The sequence below is a fragment of the Camellia sinensis genome, chromosome 7 (genome assembly GCF_055761805.1).
Source record: "Camellia sinensis isolate YWXY chromosome 7, ASM5576180v1, whole genome shotgun sequence".
Taxonomy (NCBI): Eukaryota; Viridiplantae; Streptophyta; class Magnoliopsida; order Ericales; family Theaceae; genus Camellia; species Camellia sinensis.
In genome coordinates, this window is record NC_138967.1 from 56154605 (window position 1) to 56173683 (window position 19079).

Here is a 19079-nt window from a genome sequence, read left to right on the forward strand (position 1 = left end):
AACTAAATTTGAGGCAAGGAAGATGGCTTGAGTTGTTTAAAGATTTTGATGTAAATATTTTGTATCATTCGGGGAAGGAAATGTGGTGGCAGATGCCTTGAGTAGAAAGGTCACAATTGGAGATGCAGCTGCTTTGTGTATTAAGAGTCGTTTTGTAGAAGACATGAGACGTTTGAGGCTTGAGGTTATTAAGCCTGGTGATGGGGCTTATTGTAGTCAATTGATAGTTTAGCCAACCTTGAGAGAGCGGATTCATTTAGCTCAGGAGATTGACCCCCAGTGTGAGCATATTAAAGGAGAGATGCAGAGGGTAAGCATGTAGACTTGGTGGTTAGTGATGATGGGTTGCTTAGATTCCGTAGCCGAATTTGTGTTCTTGCTGGTGGTGATTTGAGGAAGGAGATTATGACGGAGGCACATAGTTCTAGTTATAGCATTCATCCTGGAAGCACTAAGATGATTGAGATCTTCATGAACATTTTTGGTGGAATGGTATGAAGGGAGATATTGCAGAATTTGTGGCTCAGTGTTTGGTGTGTCAACAGGTTAAAGTAGAACATCAGAAACCCACAGGGAAACTACAACCCTTATCTATACCAGAGTGGAAGTGGGATCATATTAGCATGGACTTTGTGTGTGGTTTATCTCGTACTAGTAGTAATCACGATGCAATTTGTGTAGTTGTTGATAGATTAACCAAGTCAGCACATTTTATTGCAGTATGGATGAACTATTATCTAGCTCGATTTGCACAGTTGTATGTGAAGGAGATTGTTAGATTGCATGGTGCACCTGTGTCAATAGTGTCAGATCAGGACCCTTATTTTGTGTCTAAGTTTTGGGGTGTGTTACAGTCAGCTATGGGTACTCGGTTAAATTTTAGTTCAGCTTATCACCCTCAGACAGATGGGCAATCAGAGAGGACTATTCAAACCCTTGAGGATATGTTGAGGGCTTGTGCTTTGGAGTGGAGAGGTAATTGGGATGATTATTTGCCACTCATGGAGTTTGCCTATAATAATAGTTATCATTCTAGGTTGGGAGTAGCTCCTTATGAGGCTTTGTATGGGAGGAAGTGTAGGTCTCTTTTGTGTTGGTATGAGGTTGGTGAGAGGCAAATGTTGGGACCTGATTTGGTGGAGGATGCTACACAGAAAATTATCACCATTAGAGAGAGATTATTGACTGCTCAGAGTAGACAAAAAAAAAGTTATGCTGATCATCGTAGGACAGATTTAGAGTTTCATGTGGGGGATATGGTATTCTTGAAAGTATCACCATGGAAAGGAGTCATTAGGTTTGGAAAGAAATGAAAGTTGAGTCCTAGATACATTAGTCCATTTGAGGTATTGGAGAAGGTTGGTGAGGTTGCGTACCGCGTTGTTCTACCCCCTAGGTTGGCAGGAGTACATAATGTGTTTCACGTGTCTATGCTGAGGAAATATGTGCACAGTTCGTCACATGCGATAGATTATGAGCCACTTCAGATTAGAGAGGATTTTTTTGTATGAGGAGATGCCTGTTCAGATTTTGGATTCGAAAGAGAAAATGTTGCGTACAAAGACAATTAAATTAGTTAAGGTATTGTGGCGTAATCATCTAGTTGAAGAGGCGACTTGGGAACGCGAGGATGAGATGCGCAAGAAGTACCCACATCTATTCTCATGATTTACTCGGACTAGTTTCGAGGACGAAACTTTTCTTTCAGGGGGGGAGAATGTGAGAACCCGAATATAAAAATTAAGTAAATAATTAAATAATAATATTACAATCTCAAATATTTTGGTGGTGAATTCTAAGGTGCAAATTAAATATTATTGGAGGATCTTTTAATTAATTTTAAACTTAAAATAAATTTATGATGAAAGTCTTTAATTTAGAGGCAAGATTTATTATATAAAATAAATAAATAAATAAATTTAAGTGCCAAATTAGTAAGCATATTTTGATCTAGTAATAGTTATATTTTATTTAAATTAATGGGTTAGAAAATAAAATAATATTAAGAGATAATAATTTAGGGCCTTTGTTTAGATATATAAAGTAACCCCAGGTTGCCTAATACAATATATAACAACACTAGGGTTCCTAATCAACACTATAACAGCAGCCACAGTAGCCACGGGGAGAGAGAGAGTTTGAGAGAAAAGAAGAAGAAAAGAAGAGGGGATTGCAAACAATGAGTAATTTTTGGGTATGTGGTAGGTCTTTATCTTTCTTCTTCCTTTTGGTTTTGTTTTTATCCTTATTCCATTATTATTTTATACATTCATGGAGGTTGTAGGTTTATATATTTTGTATATATATATATACTGTTAAGAAATTTGAGGAGTTAAATTCATGTATAAAGAATGGGTATTATTCTTAGTTAAAAAAATTCTACGCATAATCAGGAACTTTAAAAATTAAGAAACCATATTAAACGGATGAATTTTAATCTGAAATTTTTACAGTAGATCACTTACATATTGTATTGAATATCTGATTTTTTTCATAATTTTTGGGAGTCGAAATCCATATAAATTGAGGTATTCAAATCTGTCCAGGAAACCAGTCCGAAACAGTAAATTCGGGAGTGTTGTTCTATTTGGGTATAAATCCAAAAATTATCAAATTAGTGTCATTAGAACCGGTTACGAGTCTAGTTTCGTACGTTTTTGGCCTTGCATTGATTGCTCGTGTATATTAAGAGAACCGTCAATTTCTTTAAAGTGCTACAGAAAACAACCTGTTTGGATATAATAAATTGTAGATAATTATTTTGATAAGCAAATCAAGTGAAACCAATTGAGTTTGAAACTTAGGATATATTAGTTGATATCTGGAGGTTTTTGGAATTTTTTGAATAGTGTGGAGTGGGTTTTGTAATTTTCAAAGTTAACGAATAGGTTAGGAAGGCTTGTTTGAAATTCTGTTTTATCTTAAAGTCACAATTAATTAAGTTTTGACCGGAACCCATGTCTTGGGTGATTTTAAACCTTAAAGAACATGAACTTAGGTAATATTTAAGAGTAACGGTGAGTTGGGTTGAGCCGTGTTAGTGCGCTTTAGTTGAGGTTACTTAGTTCCTATTTTTTTGTATTTTTAAAGTAGTTGCGACGTGTAGTTTTTATACTTGGTTCAGGGCACTAGTTGGACTTTTACACTCTATTCGAGGATTATATTATTTCGTTTTCAGGTGAGTAGTTTCATGCTACATATTTTTATAAATGTTCTCCTACCCTGAACTATTGAAAAATTAAATTGTTGTTTTAAGATTAAACTGTTTTGATAAATTATTATATTATTAATGGAATCAAATGATTTCTAAAACATGTGTGAACTTGGCATACTGTAAACTATTTGTTTTGGTCTCATGTTTATAATGATGAACTACCATGTTTTGCGAAACTGATGTGTATTGATTATTGGGACCATGTGTGTATTTAATCCAGGGAAATTATTCCATTGTGTGTGGTGACTCTGGCCACTAGAGAACAGATCCGGGTTGGGCCGTGATGACTCTAGTGCTCAACGATTGTAAGGAAAAGACCTTTAAAAACAACTAGGTGACCTTCAATCGGATCGTCTTTGAGAAAAGGCCCAGGTGCCACCCTGAGGATGACTCTTAGTTCGGTATTGGATCCAACGGGGCTTATAGTCTTGAGAACTGTGTGGCAGATTATTTGTTTTTATTGGTACCCAGAAAATTATTGATGTTCATGTTATAATCTGTTTTAAGTGGAAAATGTTGTTTATCATGTTCTTGCGAGACACGAGTATTTTAAGTGTTGAACTGTGGAACCTTCTTTTTGAAACAGATTGTATTTACCAAACTGTATGTCAATCTAGTTTCTATGATATATATCTTATTTTGGAATTGAACCCGGTTTTCAAAACTGTATTTACTATCCATGTTGCTACTCACTGAGCTATCAGCTGACTTAGTTGTTTACCATTTCCAAGTGTTAGAAGGACTTAGAGTCGACTCATGGCGTAGCGGGGACTCAATTGCATGGACCTCTAGGGCATTTATTTAATTTGTTTTAGGTTGCTTTGTCGAGTTTTTTGCATACATAGTGATTGGGTTTTATTTAGAATTATTTTAATTTATGGGCGGTTTGTGTCCCATTTAGTATATATATATTTTTAGGAAGTTGGTTATGACTTGTTTTCACTTGTGGTATGTCACTGGATTGAGTGTTGATTTATTTATTTCTGGGCTATCATCACATTTATTCTTTTTGGTTTTTGGGTTCATGTTTAGGCTTACGTGTGCCTTGGGCTAAGTCCCTGTGGGCTACGGCCGGTCATGCCCGGATTGGGGGTGTGACAGTGAGTAAACATTTATCTGATTTGTCAAAATCAATCTATCACAAAATGAACGGTTTTAATGGTCTGAATGGACATATGTAGATATAATTTTTTTTAATCTACCTAAATTAGGACAGATGATGGTTGACCCAACCCGATTCAACAACTCCTAAGAAAATGAAATTATCTTTTTTATGCTGTGTGTTAAAAAATGACATTTTTTTTAATAATTATATTTTTGCTTTTTATGAAATATGAAAGTTGAGATTGTATTATAAAAAAGTTGAGATTGTATTTTTATTATAAAAAATAAATAATAAAAAAAATTGGCACAAAATGGTAAAGAATTATTGAAAGATAATTTGGAAAAAGGTCCAAAATAATAATGTATTAACTGCCAAACCAATTCATATCCGCTAACTAAATAAATAATAAAAAAAAATTGGTGCAAAATAATAAAGAATTACTAAAAGATAGTTTGAAAAAAGGTCCAAAACAATAATGTGTAAACTACCAAACCAATTCATACCTGTTAACTAAGCGAACGAACGCAAATTGATTTTTTTCAATCTACCAAGTTTGGACATATAGCATATGAGAAGGGATTGTGATCCTCTCCTTTTCATATTTATAATGGAGAGATTCCATTCCATCATCTAACATTGAGTGTAATGATCTTTTATAATTTAATTAATTATAAATTTACATTCCTATTTCATAGTCATTAGATATGCAATGTAAATTTTCCATTATATATATAGAATGGAAATGATCAAAATCCGATGATAGCAGGGAGGGATCTAGAATTACCATTATGAGAGTGCGAAATCCTTATAATTTTAAGAGAGATTAACCAATAAATCCTATATTTTGGATTTGTGACCCATATAATTTCATATTTTTTCCTGGAGTGTTGCTATTTGCACCCCATTAATTATTTTAGACCTTCCTTTTTAGTTTTTTGTTTATTGCAATAATAATCTCAAATGAAATTACTAAAAAGGACATCAATAATCTTGGAACACCCATCTCACAATTAAGCCTACACACCCGCTACATCATGAGTTATGATTTATGAGAGCACCCACCTCCATCACCACCCATCTATTTTCCCTAAATTCCACCTGTCAAAACTTACCTATCCTCAAAACCTTGAAAACCCTTTGAATGTAATATTCTGGCGGTAATGGTGACAACCATTTGATAACCCACACTTCTCCGGCAATGACAATGAGTGGAAGTTTTTTCGGCAACCATAACTCCATGAGACGAGAAGAGTACAACAGTAAAAAGCTCAGAAGAGGTTCATAGATTTGATGGTGTTTTTAGCTTAGAGGAGATTGATCTTGTAAGGGTGAGTTTCTTGAAAAGAAAATGACAAAAATAACAAAAACTGTTTGTCATTTTTTTGGGTCTGAACTTTCGATTACATGACCGAAATTCGAGAACACAGTCCCGAACATTGTTTATTTGTTCGGGAACAGGTAACCGAACATTTATTATTTGTTCGGGAACAGATAACCGAACATTATTAATGAACCTTTTCCAAACTTTAAAATCACAAAACCCGGGTAAGATAAGGAACAAGAATTGAAACTGTCAAAGAATTCAAAGAAACTCACCTGCACCAATCCAAACTCCTGGAGTTCACAAAGCTCACAAAAGCAGAATTTTGAATCAATAACAAAAAATCCTACATTTATTTTCTCAGGTCATGACCAAGTATGTGGAGATGAAATAGTTATCACCTTCATGAATTTTGTTAGGATTTTTGGAAGAGAAACTTTTTGGGGGTGTGTATTTAATTGAATGGATGAAATATTTTTACAAAGATAAGTTTGGTATTATTTGGGGGGATAAAAGAAATTTTAAGAGCTTTAGAATTTATAAATGGTGGTCCAAAGAAATGGGGGGTCCAAAATAATTGATGGGGTGCTAATAGCAGCATTTTTTTCTCTTTTGCGATCCATTTAGTCCTTTTAGATGCGTAATAACTCATTTGCTCACTACATTGGAGTATCACATTTGGAAAAAATACACTAAGGAGTTTTTAATTTTTTTTTAGAGTGTTACATATTACATTTGGAAAAAATACACTAAGCAGTTTGTAGTTTTTTTAGACCATGTTTGATTCATAAGACTAATAGTGAATGAATTAATAATCCCATCAAATTAATGTGGTATTCACTATTCAATTAGATTAGTAAGATAAATTATCTCCTTATCCATTGTTTGATTTGTATTGGATAAGAAAGCATATGCATATAGAATTACAACTATATTTATCTTCTTTTCCAATCTTACCCTCCATTAATATTTCTTCACAATCTTTATTTTATCAAAATTTCTTCATATATGTGGTTTTGAAAAAAAAATATAAATAAATAAATAAAAGCAAAATAAAAATACAAAATACAAAGGCCATGTTTGGTTTGTTTTTTAATTTTTTTAAAAAAAATATAAACTAATTTGATAAAATAAATATCAAAAAATATTTTTAAATTTTTAAAAATTATTTTTAGTCTTCTAAAATATAAAATTATATAAAAATAATAAGTGTTTTAATTTTTAGTCAATGGTAAAAGAGTTTTTTATTTTATTTCCCAGCTCAGAATATATAATCCCATCCCTATCTCATTACTAACAATCTTACAAATTTGTTGGATTACTTATCCATTGGATTAATAATCCTAAAATAAAATTTCAAAACAAATACAAGATTATTGGGCCTACAGATAAATAATCACAATCCTATGCTCTAATCTTGTCAATCAAGCATGCCCTTAAAATGTTACATCATACCCTTTACGTTGTCACATTTGAAAAAAGTATACTAAGAAATTTTTAATTATTTTAGAGTATCATATTATATCCGCCAAGTTTTCACATTTGAAAAAAATACACTAAGAAATTTTTAGTTATCACATCGTACCTACCATGTTGAAGTGCCACATGTTACATTTGGGAAAAGAATACTAGGATTTTTTAGTTTTTTTTGGAGTGTTACATCATACTTGTTACGTTGGAGTGTCACATTAATATATGTAATATTAGAATCTCACATCGTATCTACCATATTAATAAAATGGTATAACCATCTACCAAAACATTATCAAAATTAAAAATAGGACCAAACGAAAACAAATTCTCTACTAATAATAAAACTTAACAGATCAATAGAAAAAATTAAAAACTAATTGAAGTACTTATTTATAAGATGAGATTTGTTGATAAATATCTTAACAAATTTTTAATTATTTAATTGTTTTAATATAATATATAATATTTTAAAATTTTTTGAATCCGGCCCATCCTATCCAATCCCATTAGCAAATAAATACAGACTTGGTTTGGGAAGTGGGTTGGTTTTTGATTTTTTTGACTATTTTAGTCTGAGGTTAAAAAGCCTAGTTTTGGAAGGACTTTTGATTTTTTTGATTTTTTTTGTAAGAAAAAAATATATAATGATTATGAATTAAATGTGATATTTTATCTTATTAAACTTAAAAACCAATTTATTTTTTGTGACTAAAATAACCCAAACCCACTTCAAAAAACAGAGGCAGAAACTCTCAAATTTATTGAAAAAAAGATAATGCGTCTGATTCTGACGCTGCTTGCTCCAAAATCGGGGGCTTTTCCCAAAATAAGCCAAAATACAAAGCTATTTCCCAAACTAGGCTTTGTTCGGACGGAATTCCCAACATAGGCTAAAACGTGATTACAAACCACGCTTTTACCATTTTTGTGGTTCTTCCGTGGAAAATTTGTAAAATCGTAAAGCGTGGTTACAAACCACGCTTTTAACAATTTTTTTTTTCCAGAAAACGTGATTAGGAACCGCATTTTTGATTAAAATGTAAAAACGTGTTTTGAAAACACGTTTTCAGTGTTGCACTCACTCTTCATTTTCATTCTCACACTCACACACACAGACTCTCTCTCTCTCTGACACACACGCACACCCACCACACTCACATCTTTTTAATATATATAAATTTTATTTTATAAATTTGGGACCAATATTAAATAAATAATAATAATAATAATTTATAATAGCAAATAATAATCAACTATATAATTTTTATAATTTTTGTAAATACAAATCATTTTTATATTATTTTTATTTTTCGAGTGGTTAGAATTAATTTTTTACAAATTAAATTGAAACAACCAAACGTATGTATATAACCTGCCCAAAAGTTAAAACGATAATTATATTTTACCCTTAAATGATAATTAGTTTTTAATTTTTATTTCTTAACCAAATTAATTTTTAATTTTTTTAAAAAAATTCTAGAAATCAAACCATACATAGCCTAAAAATCTTTTGATAGGTCATTTCTTACGTTGATAACTTATTTAATTATTTGTTAATTTTATGACATTTTTACCATTTGAGGCATGTTTGGTAACCATTTCGTTTTCAGCTTTCAATTCATATTTACAAAAATTTTAAAAACTATCATAAAAACTTCTTTGATAATTTTCTTGGTTTATAAAAGGTTGTCTCAATTTGTAAATTTGAGGAAAAAACGTAAATTCAAAAAATGAGTTTACGTTGGTTTTTAAACAAAAATTAAAAAATTTTACTAATAAATTTTTTTTTCAATTAATTTTTTTTCAAATAAATTCAAAAAATGAGTTTACGTTAGCTTGTAAATAATTTTTTTTTCAAATAAAATTAATTGAAAAAAAATTTTATTAGTAAACTTTTTAAATTTTTGTTTAAAAACCAATATAAAATCATTTTTTGAATTTACGTTTTTTTCTCAAATTTACAAATTGAGACAACCATTTATAAACCAAAAAATTTATCAAACAAGTGTTTATGATAGTTTTTTAAATTTTTGCAAATATAAATTGAAAATTGAAAACGAAATGGTTACCAAACATGTCTCAGATGGTAAAAATGTCGTAAAATTAACAAATAATTAAATAAGTTACCAACGTAAGAAATGACTTATCAAAAGATTTTTAGGCTATGTATGGTTTGGTTTTTAGATTTTTTTAAAAAAAATTAAAAATTAATTTGGTTAAGAAATAAAAATAAAAAATAATTATCATTTAAGGGTAAAAAATAATTATCATTTTAACTTTTGGGCAGGTATATACATACGTATGGTTGTTTCAATTTAATTTGTAAAAAATTATTTCTAACTACTCGAAAAATAAAAATTATATAAAAATGATTTGTATTTACAAAAATTATAAAAATTATATAGTTGATTATTATTTGCTATTATAAATTATTATTATATATATTTAATATTGGTCCCAAATTTATAAAATAAAATTTATATATATTAAAAAGATGTGAGTGTGGTGGGTGTGTGTGTGTCAGAAAGAGAGAGAGAGAGAGAGAGAGAGAGAGAGAGAGAGAGAGAGAGAGAGAGAGAGAGAGAGAGAGAGAGAGAGAGAGTGTGTGTGAGAGAGAGAGTGAGTGTGAGAATGAAAATGAAGAGTGAGTGCAACACTGAAAACGTGTTTTCAAAACACGTTTTTACATTTTAATTAAAAGCGCGGTTCCTAATAACGTTTTCTGAATTTTTTTTTTTTGTTAAAAGCATGATTTGTAATCACACTTTTACGATTTTACAAATTTTTCATTAGAGAACCACAAAAATGATAAAAGTGTGGTTTGTAACTACGTTTTAGCTTATTTTGAGAATTCCGTCCGATCTAAACCTAGCTTGGAAAATAACTTGGTATTTTGACTTATTTTGATATAAACAGAGGTCATTTAATTCGACGAAATCAACGAATTTTTAACATTGAGAGGGGCTAGGTATCATAATTTCAAATATGAAAGAAAAATAAAATAAAATGAATACATAATAAATGGTTACCTCACTAATTTTATTTGATACCTAATTTTACATTAATTCATAGGATTATAAATCATTTTACTGTTAATCCTGTTAATCAAAAAAGGCCTAAGAAAATTTGGTTCCGATTAGGAACCCTTAATAGATTTATGGACGATAGCAAGCATGGCGGACATTGATAATAATAAAACACAACTCACTCATATATATAAACCAAAACTTGTAGAGATGTATGACCTTCAGCTCCTAAGGAACTCTCCTATTCAATGGAGAATGCGCTTTGGAGAATTTTGTGGAAGTTTTTGTAACTCTTTTGATATTGTGTGATCATGTGATGCAAATTGCCAATTGGTATCTAGGTGTGGTGCCTAGAATTTTGTTTTCCTCATTTTTCTTAAATCTTTTTACACTTTTAGCATCTAATAACCCCTTAACCAGATCTGATTGAACCTTCTTTCTAAATCTTGATTGAACTTTATTTTATATCAATAAACCCTTCAAACCACCTCAAGTCAGCCCTTTATCATTCTACAAATATTGCACACAAAAGAGTCAAAATTTAGCATGGTACTGTACACATTACCCAAAACAGGCACCAAAATCCTTTCCTTTCATTTCTTACCCTTACCCTTTAGTCACCCCATACAAACCTTAAAATCTTATCTTACATATTTTTACCAACTTATCAATCACACTATGTTAATTTTTGGCATTAGGACTGTAGCACTCTGCTGCTGCTGCACATTAATTTTGGACTTGCTAAGAGACTCACTTATGTAGGAGACTGTGTTGTGCACTCTTCCTACAGCAAAGAAACCACTTAGTTTTTAAGATGTTCAAAACCATCTGGTTCTAGATTTCTTGGATCCTTAATCATAAACTGCAAACAAAAAATGCTTTAATTGTTAAACTACACTTAGAAAAATTGACCAAAAAAAGGCTTTCTTGAAATTTTAAGCAGCAAGTGTGTGGCCTGGTCTCATGTTTAGAGCAAATCATTCTTAATGATTGATCATAGAAATGATATTGCTAATATTTTGCTTTAATTGTTGGTAGGCAGCTGGATCCTTTAACCACCATGGGATGCGATACTCAACTACAGTGCCAAATTATCCTGACACACATGAGGACTTCATGCCCACTAATAAGCTTCAGAATTCTGACCCTTCTTTGAAGGACATTGTTGAGCAAGTTGACAGTAGTCATCTGTACCTTTCACATTAGATATTGAGTCTTAAGCCTTTTTTTTTTCTCTCTCTCTAATTATCCAGATTAAAGTTTTAGTCTTGTTTTTTAGTCTTTTTTTATTGATAGCTTTTGGCTTCTATGGCAGGATGTCAATGACAACCCTGTGACGATTTACATGAAAGGATTGCCTGATCTTCCTCGGTGTGGATTCAGCTCATTAGCAGTGAGAGTGTTGAAAGAATATAGCATGTGTTCTATCGCTTCGTTTTTCAACAATATTCATACATTCTCTGGTTCAGTTGAGGGTTGAGCAACCATATATTTATGTGAGCTTGAATAATTTGTGATTTTTTATGTGGTGTACATGTGACTATTTGGTATGGTAGGTGGCCTCTTCTAAATTTTTGAAGTATGTGTTAAGACACTGAACACTTGAGTAAGGGTATACCGTATATGATGTGTGACCAACATGCTTATTTAGAGATGCACCCATCAAGTATGGATAAGTGGTCAGGTTTCCTATGCACAATACTCCCATTATATGCATAAAATGTTGTATGTTAGTTTGTAAACTTCATTTTATCATAACAAATAAAAGAAATATTTTATAAATATGACCTCTAGCCTTGTCCTAGTATCCTTGGATATGAATATTAGATAAATTTGACACTTGAACACATACCTTCTAAGAAGTATAGAAACGGGCATGTGGCAGGAGACGGACACAACATCGATACACTAACACAGAATTTTTCAAAAAAAATAAAGGACACATCACGTGGGGGACATATGCAAAATATATAATTTTATATATTTATTGTATGGCATACATAAGAATAAGCCTTTAGTATATGTCATATATGTTAATAATCAATTCAGAGATAATAGTTTTTAAAGTCTAAAAAAGATGAGAATAGGTATGAATTTACTTTGTTTTTTTTTTATTATTATTGTTGGATTTCAAGTGATTTTATTCAAACTTGTAATGTGTTTTATGTGTGTTTAAACAATAGACATGTGTTTTACAAGTGTCTGAATTGTGTCCAAGTTCTAAAAAAATTTAAAAATAGTTGGACATATTTGGATGTGCTTGACTAGTGTCATTGTCGTGTCGGTGTACACCACCTCTTTAGAAGTGTCCGTGCTTCTTGATATACCTCCAGCCAAGACTTGCCTTTGGGTGTTTAGTCAACTATGTCAAAATGACAAATTAAAGAGCATTTTTGTTTTTGTTTTTGTTTTTTTTGGTTTTATGAAAAAAGAATAGTTGTGAGAGATGACCATGTAGTTGGCTTAAGTTGTCTTAGGAAAGCACAAGAAGATGAGACAATGGAAGCTCTAAAAGAGGAGCTGACTGGAGCTAATTTTGTAGCTGGAATTTTATTTAGTGTCATACTTCTTGAACTTTGAGCTGGGCCTTGCACCTTGCCGACTTGACTACATTAAGTTGTTTGTGGCATTCTACTGTTGATATGCTTTTTTCAGATGTTCCTTTGAGTGCCAGAAACATATTGGAAGACCCTGAGCTTAAGAATGCTGTCAAATCATTCAGGTAACATAGTACTTTATATCGTTCTCTAGAACATCCATTTAGCATTGTTATACATCTAGAGAGCAGCAAGAGCCCGCTTCTCAGATATAAAGCACCCTCCTATTGGCAATTCTTAATAATACAGGATGAACTCAAATTACTGTAATAATTGACATTATTGTTTATTGGGAGATATGAGTTGCATCAGGGGCAATGGTTGCAAAATTGTATAAGTTCTTCAAGGTGTATGACTGCGTGTTCTGTTTTTGCATTTTGTTTTCTTGATGTTTCAAGAACTGAGCTAGTGCATAGATTACATCGTTTCAATTGCCCCCTTGCAATAAAAGTAGCTGGTGTTTGTGAATAATTTTTTAATGTGAGACTTAATGTTTCTTGTTGTTTCCTTATCTTTTGGGCAAATTACATGGACCTCCCCCGTAGACACCTCAGGAGATCAATGTTAAAAAAAAAAAAAAAAATGGAAAGTAGGCAGAGAACTTGTTTTAATTAAGAACATGATATCATAAAAATAGAGTATATTTATTCTAAAATTAACATGGTGTGGAACTTAAAATGAATTTCCTAATGATGTATTTGAATAGCAGTTATTTCAAGTGAGGTTACAATTTATCTAATTGAATGTTCCATCCAACAGTGGCCAAAGGATACATGGCCATGCCAGAATATTTTCAAAAGTTGGTGGGTTCAGGTAGTTTTTCATTTATCAAATTTATTTCCATTTCAACAGTTTACTTTTATAGTAATTTTCCTTGTTGCCTTATTGATAAAGGTATATGTTTTTCTTTTGGGAAAATTACACGGACGTTCCCTAACAATTGCCCAAACTACAATTGCCTCGGAAGTACGGATACAGGCCATGGGACACAGTAATTTCAAAAAATTCAGGACATGGATACAGTGGGGGGATATGTAAAAAAAATATTTTATTTGCTATGTATGTAAATATTACATTCATAAACAACTAGAATTAATAAAAACCAGCACTAATTTAATATAAAAAAAACTAAATTTTAATTAACCAGAGACTAAGGCTTTGTTTGGCATGTGTTAAACAATTATCTTATTTGGGTCACATCGCCTCTTATTTGGATCACATCACCTCTCTACTACATCACTTCAACCCCAACCCACATTTCATATTTTTTCGTAAAAAGTCAAAAAGTATACTAATGTAGCACTGTGCAAACAATCCCTAAATCTGTGTTCCATTAGGCTCCAAGGATTGTTAGAAGGTTGTTTCTCCACTTCACAAATGTGTTTTAGATGTGTGTTACATTGCTGATGATTTCATATGATTTTTATATTTTTTAAAAAACCAATCATTTTGTTTCCAAATATTATAGTATGACCCTAGAAATTAGCTTTGAAAAATTAAAATAAGACTTGTCATGTCCCGAATCGTGTCCCATCATGTCTAACATGTCTCTCGCCGTGTTTACATGCACCCCTGTTGTGTACCCTAAAAAAAATGGACACGACTACAACACTTATTTTGAAGTGTCACTGCTTCATAGATAGTTGATCCCATTAGCATAGGACAATGACACTGACTCCCCTAACATTTGAGTAGGCATATCATTGAGTGCCTCACTGTTAGGTGTCAAGAAAGAGAGATGGATGGAATATTATGGTGTCGATAATTTTTGGATTAAATTTTCTATTTTTACCCTTCAAGAAATGGGTCAACTCTTTAACCTTTACTAGTTTACCTTTATTCACTCTTACTCTTTTCCCCTATCCATTCCCCCTCTCTTTGTGTTCCCATTTCCCCTCTTAGACTTCGCTACCACTCACCATGCCACGACTGCCTCCTACCCCACCCCACTGCCCCCAACGATCCCTCCCTCATGCCATTGCCTCAGCTCCCCAAAGACCATACCTTTCCTTCCCTCAATTCCATTGTGTCGCCACCAACCTCTCACCTCAACCTGCTTGCCACCCAACCTTCTCGCCCAGACACAAACAAGAGATATATAGCTTGGCTCTAGGTTCATGTCAATGATGATCCCCAGTGGCCTCCACGTCAAACCCCATTGCCTTCTATGGCCCTCCAATGCCGCCTCCAGTACAATCCTAGTTGCGACCCCAACTCCAGTGCCATCTATGAAACATGGGTACTTTGAAAAATATGTCGAACCCGTACCGGTTAATTATCGGCGTATGGTACCTCATATGATACTTCTGCATACATACCGAGTACACAAAACACGTATCCACATTTTTTCTTCTTAATTTTTGGTGTACCTAGACGTATCTGTTATATACCCAAGCCGTACCATACCTCAGTTGAAACAATATTTTCTTCTGCTACAGAGATGAAACTCCTTTCACTAGGCTTCTTTTCTATTTTTAGTTTTATACTTAGCATGTTTTTGGTTTGTAAGTTATTTAATATATTGACATTTAATTTTGATTTATACCTTTACTTTTGGCATTAAATGTTAATTGTAGGTTAAATCTTAACAAATTAAACCATTTAATTAATTTTTGCATTACTCTAAATTAAAAATAAATATTTTTTTACAAACGTACCAAGCCATACCCGTACCCTACTTTTTTTAGATTTTACTTTATCGACGTATCTGTATCGTACCAGTACCAATACTCGTACTCGTACTCGTACCCATACCCGTACCCGTGCTTCATAGAGTGCCATGATCCAACGCCTTCCAACTTCAAAGCCCCCCCATTCCTTTATCAACTGAACATGTTTGATTTGTGTTTTTTTTTTTCGTTGATTGCTTTATGAATTTTTTTTTTTGTTTTGTTGGGGGCTTAATTTAGGGATTTTTGGTGAAACCTCCCTTTTGGGCCTTTTTATTAGGGTAAAGGATAACCCAATCAATTTTCTTTCAAAATGCCCCTGAGTAGGAAATGCCTACCTTAATAAGGACATTTTATAATTTCTATTTTTTTATCACAATATTGCCCTTCTATATATACGTATCATACATTTGAAATATTTGAAATCTGAGCTGAAGATCTCGCATGAATGAAATCAGGAACGAAATTGATGAAGGCGATCTCCAAATCTAAAGATCTCGCAGCCAAAGATCTCTCACTTGGACAACAATAGACGATCTCGTCGCCGATGATCAACACTCTCAATTAAATGAGAGTTTCATTGAGATTTGTGATTGTTGATTGAGTTTTAGAAGTTTTTCTTCTCAATTAGATATGTTGATTTGTTGATTAATTTGTTTTGTTTTGTTTTGTTTTTGTCTGTTTGTTTGTTTTTTTTTTTTTTTTGGATTTATTTTTGTTGTTTTTGATTTGATTTCATTTGATAGAACCAGAGTAAAATTAATCAAAAACAAATCATCGGCGACGAGAGTAAAATTTTACTCTGGTTCTATTGCTCTGCTTTTTGTTTTAGATAATGAAAGTAAAATTTTACTCTTGTTCTATTGCTCTGTTTTTTGTTTCAGAGAATTAGAGTAAAATTTTACTCTGGTGTTAGAATGACAGTAAAATTTTACTGTCAAGAGGTGGTTATTGCCAAACACTTCAGCTGCCACAAACACTGCCTCTACTTTTTTACTTTTGTGCAGAGTAACATTTTACTTTTAGATTCAGAGTCTAACATTTTACTCGTTTTTCACAGTAAAATTTTACTTTTATACAGAGTAAAATTTTTCTTTTGTGCAGAGTCTAACATTTTACTAGTTTTTCAGAGTAAAATTTTACTTTTATACAGAGTAAAATTTTACTTTTAGTTTCAGAGTGTAACATTATACTCTTATTCAGAGTAAAATTTTACTTTTATACAGAGTAAAATTTTACTTTTAAATTCAGGGTGTAACGTTTTACTCTTAGATTCAGAGTATAACATTTTATTCTTATTTCAGAGTAAAATTTTACTTTTACATTCATGTCTCAAGTTGTGTTGGTGACACACTGTATGAGTTGTTAATCTTTGGCAAACCTAATAGTAAAAATTAACTCTAAAATATAGTACAATGTTACACTAAACCACAACAAAATTTTATCAACACAAATTGACTTTTGGACTTGTGGTGACAGTAAAATTTTACTTTGATAGTGATAGTAAAATTTTACTTTGATTGATAGTAAATTTTTACTGTTAATTGTTTCATATTTCCACACTTATATGGAAGGACATTTCAGTCAATTCATGACATTTTTTTAATTGAGGGGCTTTTGGAGTCATTGTTTAATTCCGTGGGCTTCACACAAAATAGGCCCAATGGGAGGGGCTTTTCACCAAAAATTCCCTTAATTTAGAGGGGATGAAGAGGGTGTTTGATGAATCAAGGGTAGAGTTTTTTTTTTAGCCTGATTATGTTGTGTATTGTTTTGATTTTGTTGTGTATTGTATTGATTTGTGGTTTTCTTGTTCTTTGTGTGTGGTGGTAGTGGTCGGTGTTGGATTGTTATAGGGGGAATTGGAGGATGAGGTAGGGTGGAGGAGATGGTAGAGGAGTGTGGTAGAGGAAGGTGAGAAAGATGGAGAGAGGTAGGGTGGAAAAATGGCTTATCGGCCCGAGGCCCGACCAGGCCTGCCCATATCCCCTCGTGCTAGGGCATGGGCCATTGGTTTTTTGGCCTGGCCTAGCCCAAGGCCCATTGGCCCAATCTGAGGCCCGGCCCGTGCGACACATAACTTAATTTTTAAGCTATTTTTGATTTAAAAAAAAAAGACTAAAAAAAAACCAAGCCCTCTTCAGGCCCAATTACCCACTAGGCCCAGATTTTGCACAAGTGGCTTGACCCGATTTTTTTGGGGAGCTTGACAGGCTTGACGGCGGGTTGACTCGGGCCGGGCCAAAATTACACCCGTAGAGAGGGCATTTTTATCACTTCACATTTTCTATTAATGGAGTTAACTTTTGAGGTGGATTAGGGGATGCCAATCTCATTTCTCCATACCATTGGGCCTGTTGTTATTTGGGCAATAGTTAGGGAAGGTCCTTGTAATTTGCCATTCTTTTTTTAATGGCACTTCATTTGTTGTTTTACATATGTGGCCAAGTCTTGATTGAATTTTTCGGGATGTGGTTGCGTTATATATATATCCACAAGGTTGTCTGTTTGTCTGTCGCACATGTTGTTGGGATCATTTGTGAGAATAAGCTATTAAGCTCAGTTGTCATGACTCCTGGTTAATTGATGCAAATTACTGAGAAACAACATTTTCGAACGGAGTTGCTGTTGGTCTTTACTTAGCAGCCATTTTGGTCCAAAATGTTGATAAACAAATGTCTAGTTTCTAAGTGTTTCAATTTGTCCCATGGTCTTTCATTGCAGCAACTGGCCCACGTTTCCACAGATATTCATCAAGGGGAGTTTGTTGGAGGATCAGACATCATTCTCAACATGCACCAGGTATTCTCATACCAAACTTGCTATTCTTTAGCCTGGTATACATTACTTTAATGGTTTGGTCTGTCATGTAGACTGGCGAGTTGAAGGAAATGCTTAAAGATATTGCAGCCAACCAGGAGAATTAAGAGTAAGTTTATCATTACTGAACATGTAGAGTCACCAAGGAATATAGTTGTCTTTGATGATGAAGAATTATGAGATATAAGCATGTTCAGCTTTGAATGTTTGTTGACTTGATCCAATAATGTTTAGTTAAAGTACGGATCCCATTCCTTTGATGTTTAATGTTCTTGGCTACCAAAATTTTGAATGTGAGTCTGTGTAGAAAACTTTGTGAATAATTGGACCATTGAGGATAAAGTAAGTTAGCCCTCTCTCTAAGCTTTTAGATGAGTTGATGACCAATAATTCAACATGGTATCAGAGTTCATATTGCAATCTTATGGTGAGACAATAGCAACAATCATATCAACTTGTCTATTCAAGCATATAAAGACATCATGCATGTATTTTGAGGCTCCTCAGTTCTTGTTCTTTTTATTTTATTTCCCTCCAAATTATTTCCTTTTTTTTGTCTTCGTTTTTGTGCTTTACTCTTGCAAGTTGGTAGGTGCCTCCTGAATACATTTTGTAGTAAGCTTGTATGGTATGGGTATTGGTAAGACAGTCCTCTTTCTGCAGGTGTTATGGCAACTAGCCTGGTTGCTTAAGTCGCGGTGGTTCCTTCAATGTTTTGAGGTCTAGAAACTTCATTTTATGTAGATTTTGATTTACCAGATGAAGGGTTTGTCTAGTCAAATTGTGACCCAGTTTCATATATTAGGGTCAAGTTTGACAATGTTACAGCACAAAACTGATGTGTGTCCTGAGCA

The 19079-nt window shown here is 32.8% G+C and overlaps 1 protein-coding gene and 1 pseudogene across 2 annotated transcripts in view; both read left to right on the forward strand.

Moving 5' to 3' along the window:
* Positions 1 to 405: 405 nt before the first annotated feature.
* Positions 406 to 18332, forward strand: LOC114284388 (monothiol glutaredoxin-S15, mitochondrial-like). The gene is made up of 5 exons (XM_082880744.1): positions 406 to 492; positions 11178 to 11312; positions 11455 to 11532; positions 18130 to 18207; positions 18279 to 18332. The coding sequence occupies exons 1-5, from the start codon at positions 406 to 408 to the stop codon at positions 18330 to 18332; spliced, it is 432 nt and encodes a 143-aa protein (XP_082736870.1).
* LOC114305773 (monothiol glutaredoxin-S15, mitochondrial-like) overlaps positions 12739 to 19079 on the forward strand; it is a 147235-nt pseudogene continuing 140894 nt past the window's right edge. Inside the window, exons 1-4 of the transcript XR_014335344.1 lie at positions 12739 to 12861; positions 13496 to 13549; positions 18130 to 18207; positions 18279 to 18334. The product of XR_014335344.1 is annotated as a monothiol glutaredoxin-S15, mitochondrial-like (transcript). The remainder of the gene's footprint in view (positions 12862 to 13495; positions 13550 to 18129; positions 18208 to 18278; positions 18335 to 19079) is intronic.